Source organism: Anopheles bellator, chromosome 1, assembly GCF_943735745.2.
Source record: "Anopheles bellator chromosome 1, idAnoBellAS_SP24_06.2, whole genome shotgun sequence".
Classification (NCBI taxonomy): Eukaryota; Metazoa; Arthropoda; class Insecta; order Diptera; family Culicidae; genus Anopheles; species Anopheles bellator.
The window spans coordinates 28,431,675-28,443,434 of NC_071285.1; the positions used below are offsets into that span (position 1 = coordinate 28,431,675).

General features: G+C 44.7%; 1 protein-coding gene across 7 annotated transcripts in view; it reads right to left on the reverse strand.

The window, feature by feature from the left end:
* Positions 1-5,050: 5,050 nt before the first annotated feature.
* Positions 5,051-11,760, reverse strand: part of LOC131205901 (transcriptional activator protein Pur-alpha) — an 8,534-nt gene continuing 1,824 nt past the window's right edge. The window contains exons 1-3 of one of the 7 annotated variants that reach the window (XM_058198204.1): positions 11,544-11,637; positions 11,218-11,431; positions 5,051-9,444 (exon numbers count right to left, since the gene is read on the reverse strand). In XM_058198204.1, coding sequence (XP_058054187.1) covers positions 7,970-8,809 — 840 coding nt within the window. In that variant the 5' untranslated portion in view covers positions 8,810-9,444; positions 11,218-11,431; positions 11,544-11,637 and the 3' untranslated portion in view covers positions 5,051-7,969. Of the gene's footprint in view, positions 9,448-9,902; positions 9,918-10,576; positions 10,711-10,869; positions 10,922-11,217; positions 11,638-11,760 lie in introns of those variants that run through there. The other 6 variants (XM_058198201.1, XM_058198203.1, XM_058198207.1 and 3 more) reach the window with 6 other exon arrangements.

Consider the following 11,760-nt stretch of genomic DNA (forward strand, 5'->3'; position numbering starts at 1 on the left):
GATACGACTAGAGTAAGAACTGAGGAAACAGGAAGCTAGATAGAATAGTCAGTGGCCGATTAGTGTTGTGTTCTGTTTTGCCATTTCCCAACCGTGTAGCGTTTAAGAAGTGTGTAAGCTCGTCACAGAGCAATCTGTTGTACCCTCACCGGATTTCGTGTGAATCGGTCGTACACGTGAGAATGTTAGGACCAGTAGTATGAGATGATGGCTGTAGTGTGTTTATGTTCTTCCACCTTTACTTGTAGAATAAATTAATAGATCAAACTGGATCGGGTTGTGGTGGTTTTCTTTCGTGCTCCCCGAACCGATAGATACATTCTGCCAAATAAATGAAAACCTCTTTTAATTGTTTTTTTTATTGGACTCCAAACACATCCCCGCGGAAGCGGCAGTTTTAAACAACCGGGATGTCACAGGGAGAAGCATATCTGGAGAAGGAACCGTGCTTTCGATAATTTTTTTCTAGTCTGCCCAAAAGCTTTTTTGGAACATGCCCTAATCCTAATGAGCCATCGAAACCCGTCAGTGACACACCGAAACGAATTAGTGAAGGAATTTGAGATAATCAACGTCCGAAAGGAGTGTCGCAAGTGAACGTTGGAAGACCGGCAATATGTAGGCATCAGAGAATAGTTCATCAATCAGCAAATCGGACGACGGGGTTTAGTTTTGGTTTGTTTTTTCCTTTCATTTATTATTCGTTTCCTTTTACTTGTTTTTAATCACATTTATTAGTATATTTCCTACTAACATGGTAACACCTGAATCAAATAATCAAAACACCTTTAAGCTGTCGACTTGTTTATTCCTTTATCGATTACAACACACTAGTGCAGAGCTCCCTTCTTTTTTTCGGGTTTTTCAAGATTTCTCTGGGGTCTCTGGTTCTTCAACTAACTTTCCGATGTTCTGACCCACCGTTCATTTCGCCCGGCTCCTTACGCGATTTGTCCCGATTTTGCACATTGGGTTTGGGTCTACAGTTTTGGTCGAAAGAAGTGCACACGTTCACGCGTTCACGGGTTTTTGGTTTCATTTGTGAATGCCGTTTGTCGCTCTTTATCGTGAGAGATTGGATGTGGACGCTTCTACGCGCTTTCCTTTGCGTTTATTGACTTTTGTTCATTTTCGGAACCGCATTTTTTCCCCCGTTTTCCTGGTGATTATCGTTTCAAACACACATACAACATTGACTTTATTCTTTGCTTTTCTCCAGCTGCGCTGCGCCTTGCTTTATTGGATTCTGCAGTTTGCTTAATGCAAAACAACGATTTATTTCCATCGCACGGTTAAACAATATTTGTTTCTGCTTTTGGTTAAAGAAGGACATTCTGAAACACTGTTTACTGGTTTGCTCGTTAGTTTTCTCGATTTCTCCATTCGAAGGTGTTGAAACGAGTAAAAAGAAACAATAGGTAAAATATACAGGAGAATACTTCTAGAACATTTTAACTTTTGAAAAACAAAATCCGGAGTTCTACACACTTCTTTCTCTTAAAAGGCTGAAGGTAAGAATTAGTATGCATCGGTAGTTAGTCCTGCGTCGTAGCGCAGTTGGAAACGCTGTCGAACACGTCACGTGCTGTTGCTGTACGGTCTTTTGTCGGGGGGGGGTTTGTCCAAAAATACCGAATGTCACCTTTCGATTCGAACTTTCTTATTTCCGGTTGGTTGGTTATGTTCCGTGGCCGGTTGCGTGGCCCTGGTTTGCCTTGTGTCTTGTACGATTTGCCTCTCTCTCTCGCGCGGGTTGCGTTTTTACGTAAACTATGGTCACCGGTTTGGTTTGCATCGCATCGCAGAATACCAAACCAAATAAAAAATAGTACTTCATATTCTCTAAAAATATACAATCTTTTATTATTTATTTTTATTTTGTGTTTTTTTCTTCGCTTGCGTTTACCGTTTTCTGTTTTCTTTTGTCATTTTGCAGCCATCTTTTCTGACAGGACGATATTCATAATTTGTGTACCGTTCGGATTACTTTCGTTTCCCCTTTTTTCCGTACGTTCTCTACTGTTCTGTTCTGCTTTGTTTTTGTATTTTTCTTGTCTCTCTAATTTGTTTTCCAGAAACTCTATATTTCTCTATTATCTGTCACTTTTCGGTGTTTTTTTTTTTTGTTATAAGAATGACATATGTTACATTTCTTCTTCTTATGCTACTTTAACTTAATTTCATTTTCGCCTTTGCGAATTTTTGCGTCTGCCCGAAATGGTCTGCTTTCAAAACTGTGAACTGAACATTCGTTCTGTTGCGCTCTGGTGCGCAATGATTTCATGATTTTTTAGTTGGGTGTCATGAAATCATTGGGAGCCTCTGGCAAACAGTTAGCAATGCAAAATGGGATAATTCATCGCCCCACACCGACTTCGAAAAAGGAAACACAGGTTTTTTTTACGTAAGTATTGGCTACAAAATGTCGACAGAACGTAAGTATATCTGGTAAAAGTGTTGGCGGCCTCTGGTTTTTTTCTTCTTAGTCAGCTCTATCACTCTGTGCTTTTATATTAGAGGGCATTTTTCTGAACTCAATGCGTACTTTTGACGCTAGTACAGCGGAAGATGGGAAAGATCAATAGTATCTCTGGTTAGCTTTTCAATCTTCTTTCCTTTCGTAGCCGCTTTCACAGCTCGTCCCAGTACCTTACATACTACCGATGACGATTCGTTTCGTTTTTCTGTTTGTGGCCCGCATCATTCGAAAAAGCTCTGCTGGAGTGTAAGCCTTCGAGCATATGAATCGTAGAAGAACTTCATTCTGCTATGATCGATCACTTCGAGAAACCGACGTCCGCGGCGCATAACCGAACGGGACTAGTGATCGGGAAGGACCGGGAGTAACTAGAATCCGAAATTGGCGAGATAGTTTTTGCAAGGTCTTCATTCGATATAATCCAGATGACCGCACTGATACTGGTAACGCTTGTGCTTGCTGCCGACTTGCTGGCTGTTCCCTCTATCCTCCGTTCAGTTTTGACCATCTGTTTTCAGTATATACTTTAATTAAAGCTACCATCTTAGGATCCAGAGTTTCTAAGAAACTCAATCGCTGTTAAACAACGGGAAAAAGACAACGAAAAGAAGGACAGGAGGGCACTCTTCCTCTGGCATCAGTGTGTGAATAACGAAAGGTGTGTTATTCGTCGGCCGGTTTTTAACTACGAAAACACACCAAAGTCGTGTTAAATAGGTTTTGCGTTTTATTTGATCACATTTTTACTTTATCGGTAGTGCTCAAACCTCAGCAGTCTTAGGAATCTTCCATTATGCTTTGTCTTAAAATATGTCCCGAACAGGGTTCTAGAGTTCTTTTCGTTGAACACCAGGCTTCGAAACAGCCATGCTGCATACGAAAATGGGTACGGGACCACCGGATTGGCGGCTTTGATTCCCCAGGGATGCCACGTGTTTGCCATTCACTTGCTCTCGAAGGGACCCGAACCCGAGATGCACACGGTTCTCCCTGCACGGTGACGAAAACGGAAAGAAGTCACTTCTCATTTCGATCAATTAGCGAACACAACTGGGCGATTGATACTGAAGATTGAAGGCGCGAGTGTTGAACTTTCTTCCCGTTTGCCGATCGCCGGATGTTGCGGGTAAGAGTGCACTTTCTGCTTCTGTGCCGTTACGCTCTTAAAAATCGCTAAGCGATAGGTAGTCGTATAAATTCGAAAAAACGTTACTATTATGCCCATTACTGTGTAACTATTTGACGCACCCCTCCGACTGTTCCAGAGAAGAGAGAAGAGCTAGCGATCCGGTTTGTGGTGTGTTCAACTATTTACGCGATTCCGCCTCCACGCGGGGCTATGTGCTGGTTTTGGTGTGACTTTTCGCATGAATGGAAAACTAAACCGTGTCGCTACATTTTCATAGTTCCCCCCCTTGCTCTATTTACCGCGGCTAGCAGATTTCGTTTTTCTTTAAATAAATGTCTTATACTTATATATATATATATATATATTACCTATGGTAATTTATCTTAATATTATTTTCTCTTCTGTTTTTTTTCGGTTTTTGTTTGTTCTCTTTTGCTTCGCGTCGCTAGAACCGCTCTCCGGAATCCTCTTGATCTTTCGCACTCGGTTTACGACCTTATTTGATGCGTTTTCACTGGCCTCTGTCACACGTTGTGGGTATGGTTTGATTTTTTTTCGGTTTACTAATACTCCACCACAGGGCTTTCATCCTTTGCTCGGGATCATGGTTTTGTTTCGTTTGTTCTCCTGCACATCGGCGCGTTTGTTGCTTAATGTGTATCATGGGCTTTGTTTCATTACTTCCTATAATAGACTTGAAAAGAAACAACAGAAGTTAAAATTTTCACAATTTTTTAATAATATTCATATATATATATATAATTGGTAGTAGTCGCTATGTGTGTGCAAGTTGTTTTGTATTTTGCGTTTTGCACTGTCCATTGGAATTGTCTATGTTATTGCGTAATTCTGAGTTTGTTGTGTCATAGTGTGGTTCTGTGTGTTCTTTTGTTACATCTAGCGCGTTCGCATCGCCCGGTGCGTTTTATATCGTTCGCTATTTCTATTGCCACTGCCACTATACAGACAGACTACGAAGGGTCAAATAATAACGTCAAGTGCAGTTTAAAATTTCGGAAGGTCAGGCCGCGTAGTTTCGAAGTACCGAAGTAAAGGAGTCAACAGAAATCAAAACCAGCAGTTCAAACCACCACGCGCTCGTGAAATGCGTTCTCAACGACAAAGGTATCCAAGTTTACGCGTTAGATGGTTGTAATTAAAAGTTGTACTTATAATAACAATTTTGTACTAACATGTTTCTTCGCTCGCTTAAAACTAACGTAAATGGTGCCAGCATCGTTGAGTTTGGCATTCGATTTTGCCGTTTGAGAAACAACAAAATTAAAGAGGATTTTGCAACGCTTGAATTCAACTCCAACAATTTCAATAGCTTTTACAAAGTACAGTCTCAGTGGCAGCAAAAAGTGTTCGCCAGTGCATGTCATACACATTCTCTGAAGACGACGACTGAATCGAAAGAAGACACGTAGGGCCAGCCTGAGTGTTACCACCACTAAAAGAGTTTTGTGTTTTTGCAGATTCCAACCACAGTTCGATCCCGAGAAGAGTGGCAATAGTAAACCTATAGTACTAGGCGCTCTGACCGCATTTTAGACAACCGCGCTACTTCGGCTAAAAGTAGAAAAAAAAAACTTTTTTTATTATTTTTGTGACAAACTCAAACCGAACCGCAGCACACAAAATATGAACTTTTGCCTCTGAACTGAATACATTTATTGCACCGCATCGAGCAAATAATCATGTCAATAACCCCGCTTTGAAACATCCATCTCACTAACTCGTGGCGATGAGAGGTTAAAGAGAGAAATTATCGAGCCTAAGTACTCAAACAAAGGAATGAAATGGTCCAAAATTCTAAACGCATACAACATTTGCATAATAATCACCTCGTCACCGATGCAACATACTTTTTTCCATCTACACCTAGTTGTTGCTAGTTTCTTTCATTGTTCGCAGTGCTTGCGCATAGAAGAGGTTTCAGTAGTAATACGTTCGCTTTACTGTTTTTTTTTGTTTGTTTTCATGTTTTCATTTGCATTCTATTGTTTGATTTACCTAAACCGCTCGGAGCGCTACGTTTCTTTGCCTTTCTGCCTTTGCGTTTCTGTATTGCCCGAGAGACATTGGTTTTGTTGATTCCGTTCTTGCGTTCGGCATCTAACGTAGCAAGATCCAGCGTCGAGTTTTAGATTTGTTTTTGAAACATTTAACAACAGTATATATTGACTTCGTTTTAATTTGCGTTTGTTTTCCGTGCGTTTCATCGTCCCCACTCCGACCAAACATCAGCTGTCCACCGTCTTTTAATTTGTGTCTGAATCAGAAAGGGATAGCAACAGAGCGAGCGAGTGAGAGAGAAAGAGAGAGAGAGAGAGAGAGAGAGAGAGAGAGTAGGTGGTTTCTTCCCGTTTCACAGGGTGCTGAAACGGCTCAGGGATTTGGGAAGGACCTTCCAGAGCTCCAGAGGAAGATCTCCAAGTTCCAGGAAAGGGTCCCGACGGTTCCTGCGGAGCCCGAGATGTACGAGTGTGCCAATGGCCAATCTTCGTTCCCTTTTTCTATCCTTCTGCTGAGGTTTCCTTCTCTTACGTTGTCTTTTTCTCTCTCGCTCTCTCTCTCTCTCCCTTGCTCTTTCCTTGCGTGGCTGCAAAGGAATTAAAGGTATGCAAAAAATGTGTGGTGAGTTTTGCTTATCATGTTTCAGAATTCAAACGCGATCCTAACTGACTCTGTTTTCTTGTTGTTGTTGTGGTATTTCTTTTTTTATTGTTATTCGTTCTCATTGTTTGCATGCACGGTACACAACTTGCCTTAAAGGATACGTATCGCGCATAGAACGGATTGAACACTACTCGTTGTTTCTAGACATTCTGATGATTTCACCCAGATTTGCACACACTCGGTGACACTACCCAGTCACTTTGTTGCGCCCTCCCAGAGCTTTTCTTGTACGGCACTAAGCTAATGTGTCCGACCATGCGCTACCTTTCCGAAATGTAAGTTAAACAGTATGTAACAACGAAAAATTTCTATGAAGCACGTAACACACGGCTTAATCTACTTCCTTCTAATCCCAATCGCCACTAATGCTTCCTGCTGTCGACCACCTAGGCAGTAATTTCGGCCACCACTGTCCGTGTGAGTTTTAATCGTTTCAACAAAAACACCAATTTTCGTAATTTATTGTTGTCACCCCGTCACTCCTTCTGGCCCGTTTGCTGTAATAACGAAAACATATACAGAAACTGGCACTGGTGTGCCTCATTCGCCCGTTGCCCCGGTTCCTTGCCTCGATAACGTGTTAATATATTCAGATTTAATCTGAGCTTCATTATTTGCTTTACAATTTCATTTATTGTTGTTTAATGTCAGCTCCTTTGCGCCCCATTTCTGTCGTTCATTCACTGTGTTGTATTAGCGTGTCTTCTTCCCGCGTCTGTCCGCGTTTGCCGACAACATCGTCTGCTGACCTTTGTTTTCGCTATTAAAAGGACTCTTCTTTTATTTTTCCGTGCCCATACCGAGTTTGCAGTATTGGCGGTAAATTTTTAAAAGTTTTTAAACCTAATTCGCCTATGTTTCACTTTCTTTCAACTGTATTCTGTGTTCTTCTGCAGAGACAGAGACGTGAAGCCCCGTTTCGGGGGTTGTATTTTTACACAAATTAAACTGAGGGCACGACTGAGACATTATGCATATGAGAATCTCCACTCAATCATTCACCGCTCGACTCGCGGACCGCAGATTTACGGCATGTGGTGATTAGACGAAGCGGGGTGTGCCTTTCGGGCCGCCACGTACACCACCACAGAAAACGATGTGGAAACTAAGAGGATTAAAAAGAAACTAAACAAGATAGTAACAGCTACAAAACAAACGTAAACAATCGCACCCGAAAGATTGCGAATAAAATGTAAACAATACTCAAATACCATCCTTCGTGGCCATCAATTCTTTCTCTAAATCGCATTTCTATCGCCCGATGTACACGTGAAACTCTGTTCAGCACTATTTTCCTCTGTACCTGTCTCTGTAGGCCTGCAGGTCTATGCTCGCCGGCCATCCGCTGTGTTGCTGCCCTTTCAACTGTTTGCCCTCACCGATTCAACCAGATTTCGTGTTGAATTGTTCTTGCCCTTGTTCTTCACTACCGTTTGTGTCGCTTTGCTTCCCCATGCCGGTTTCGCCCTCGATTGTTTAAACCCATCCTGCGTGCTATGCTTCCAATTTTCCTTCCTCTATTTGTTATCATTATTATAATCATTATTATTATATGTATAATTATTATTATATTACTCTTTCTTTTTTTTAATCCTGGTTTCGCTACGTTTTTTTGTTGTTGTTGGTTTTGTGGTTTACTGTCGTTTGTTTTGTTGGTTTGTTTTGTTTAATTTGAAATTTTACATATTATTTGATGCTTGCTTCTGTAAAGTGTTATCGGCAGTGATTGAAGATGTGGTTGACTCGGACGTTTTCTTCATTTTGTCACAATAATCGGTAAGGATGTCGCGGAAACGTGACCAGCACTTTTCCGGAACTGTGATCGCCGTGCGGAAGTTGCTCTTCACCTCCGACACCCGCATGTAGATACCCCGACTGTTCTGGCCGATGTCGAAGTAGAAGTTTTTGTTGTCAACCCGCATGTGGCGCCCCTCGGGCAGCTCGCCCTTGTACCCACCGTCGTTGGTGCCGAACTCTTCGAGCAGGTCGGTCAGCGCGTCGCGAAACTCGATCATACCCTGCGCCGGTATTGCGATCTGCGAGCGCGGCCCACCGCGCGTGATCGTTTGCGAGACGCGCAAAAACCGGCCCCGCACGTTCTCCTTCAGGTCCAGATAGTACCGCCGGTTGTCCTTGATCATCATTTCCGACTTTAGCTTGCCGTCTTCGGGCACGTTGTCCGGGTTGGGTGGCCCGAGCGAGGCGTAGTAGTCGCTAAACGTTGACAGATGGTCCCGGAATTCGGCCGCTGTCGAAAGCGCTAGAAAGATCTGACTGCGCCGCCCGTCAGCACCAATTTCCGCGACTTTGATGAAGCGCCCACGCCGATTCTGCTTCACGTCCAGATAGAAGCGTTTCGACTGGATCTGTAACATCTTCGTCGCGAGTTCCTGCTCCGTTTGCTGGCTCTGCTGGCCGGAGTCGAAGTCGCCGCCTCCGACGCCGCCACCGCCGCCGTCCATCTTTTGTGAATAGTCCTTCTGGGCGCCTCCGTCGTGTCCACTGCCAGTGTCGGACATTTCCGAGGTGCCGCCGAACCAACCGAGAGTCAGGTTAAAGTTTATTTTCTAAGCCTCTTTGAACCGTAAAAACAGGAAAATATCAGGGACAAGGGCCCTGAGTGGTAGTAGTCGGGTGAGTACTACTACGACCGCTGCTGCTCACCACCGGAACAACGCTTGCTTACTACGAACCAGCAAACGCTTTCCCTTTCGATTTTCCGCTACTTTTCGTCGATCGGCGGAGTTATCCTATCGTTTTTTCGCCCTTCTTTTGCCTTACGCCCGTTCGCTAATAGATGAAATCCTCTTGTGTCTTACTCGTTGCCAATCAGATCATCGCTTCAATCCTTCCACTGCCTGCACAGGACACCGCCTGCTACGAAAGCGTCACTTGCAGCTGCTTCGCTCTTTCGCCTAGCTGGTCTGTACCAACTCCTGCAGCAGCTTTCTTCGGTCGTTACATCTGCCGTATCACCGCGACAATCTTCGGTATCGAATAAAAGAATGTCCACGTCCTTCTTCCAATGCTATTGGTTTTCTAGGCAAACGGCACTCATCGATAGTGGTGTTCCGCTGCATTCGCGTGCGATTCGAAGAGAATGTACGGTTCAATGAAATCGACGACTCAAACGAGCGCAATGCTTAGCATCTGTCTACTATGATCGTCACGAGGGACAACGTCAGTTTGATAAGATTTGTACAGGATTTTCGATTTTGAATCGAATTTGATGGCCAACCCGTTGATTCCGTGCGGTAAAATTGGTTGGATATTCCAGAACAGGGGCAACAATCGATCAGTCGGTTGTCCATTGGTCATTATCATTCGATGCCCCGTTTGACAGCAAGCACATAGAAAAGAAGAAAAGGAAAAATGCATTTGAAACAGTGGTTCGATTTTTCAAACACCTTCAGCTGGGTGGGCAAGGTTTATCCCGATTCGATTATGACTGCATCGCCGCGGTCCGAATCGAGGTGGGCACATTCACACAATCGAGCACACACATTGGCCATCCTCCATGCCAGGTCGCAAATGACAATAATTAAATATTCTTGAACTTCGATCTTTGCCGACACTACCAAAGAGTCCGCCGCAGTACAGATTTCTTCGTACATTTGCTAATTCTCGTACACGAATGCTTTTCTTTCACTCATACATATGGCCCCCCCGGTCGCGGTCGGTCCACTGTCTCATTTTCATCGGCATCATCATCGGTTGGCCGTGTTGTTCTGGCACTAACAACATGCACATACACACGCGTACGCTCTGCTATAAACATGTACCAAAACGTTCCCAAAAGCAAAGCGAACCACCAGAGCATTAATTGACATAGTTTCCACTGACCAACCGGCTGGGAAGGGTTCAAAAGGGCTAAACCGAACAGTTTCCGAAACTCGGCGAACAAAACTGCAACAAGCTGAGAGCTGTTTATGAAATGTATGTTTGCATAATTTGCTGCCACACTCGGTGTCGCCTTTGCCACAGCTGGTTGCTGCGGCGACTGCCTGCTGATGTGTCGGGTTCACACCGCCGCGAATGACATTGCACAATCATGATGCCCTTTTCCGATCGCGTGTTACGCCTATGTACGAGGTGAATTTATTTGCAGGCATGCTGCAAAACTCGGCCTGCGTGGTGTCAGAATCGGCCCAGAGGGATGCTGTGTACGTCCTTTTGTTTGATGGCTGCTTCCAGAACTAGTGTTGCTGGTGCTTGTGGTTCTGCAACACTCCTTTTTGCCATTTGCTACTTCGATTTGGGCATCATTTTGCTTCCTAGCAACTTACACCATTCGGGTCGGTCACACTAAATCTCGAACTGTATGTCGTACAGATCGCCCCATCGCGCGCTTCTAGCGGTGTGTGCAACTAATTACCGCCACGGTCACTGTCAAACGGTGATGCAAAGCAAAGAGATGACGGGAACCACCGATGATCGTACGAACGCCGCGCCACTGATCCGCACAGGGTCTGCTTGCTAACCAGCCGCAGCACTCTCCGTACGCACGTTTGCAGCTTTTTCACGCCAGCACGGGCAATGTGTTGATGTATGTTTCAGAGCCTCTTGTCCGCATACTCACAGCAAATCTGCTGCTGCTGTGACATTCATTTCACGGCTATCGCACGTAACACGACACGCACACTAAAATTCCACTGCAAAGCGAACGCACATTTTGATACATACGCGATTCGCTCATCCTCTCTCTCTCTCTCTTGCTCCGCACTGTGCTTATTCTGGCACGGGCTCTCTCTCTCTCGCGCTTTCTTTTCGCCTTACCGTAGTTTACTGACGCACAATTCGACCAGCGTTGCAATGCTTTTTTTTCTTCACGGCAATTCACGTTTACTCGCGGACATTAGCTTATGGTTTCGGCACTACGTTACATTCGCGATTTGCCGGCCCTTTCGCTCCGTGCACGCTCACGTACCGTAACTTTTCCGAGCAGCTTTTTCGCACCGTCACCACGGTTGGGGCTGCTGGTGTCACAATGCTCTTGCAGGCGCTGCCGACGGTGCTCCAGAGTGTTGTCCTTCGCCTGTCCTCGTCCACGTCTCGGCCTTCCCTGCCCCGCGACCAGCCCGCCACGCGCCACGCCACGAGCTTGGCGCTGAGAGCTGATTCAGCTAAATGGTGCTGCTCACCTGCCAAAATCAAATCAAAACCATCGGGTCAGTCGGTGCGTGCCTGGTGCGTCACATGGCAACCGAGGCCAGGGCCAGGGATATTGCCGAATCTTCAGTGGGTAACACAAACTTCTTCCTTGGCTGCCCCACGGAATATTTGCATCACTTCTGGTACCACGATTCCCCTTCCTATTGAACCCGACTGACAGACACTGTGTTCGAGATCACGAAAAGTCAAAACTGTCAAGTTACAAACTTTGGGAGAAAAGTGAGCGAGTGCGCCAACGAGAGAGCCAGCGGGAGAGAGAGAGAGAGAGAGAGAGAGAGAGAGAGAGAGAGAGAGAGAG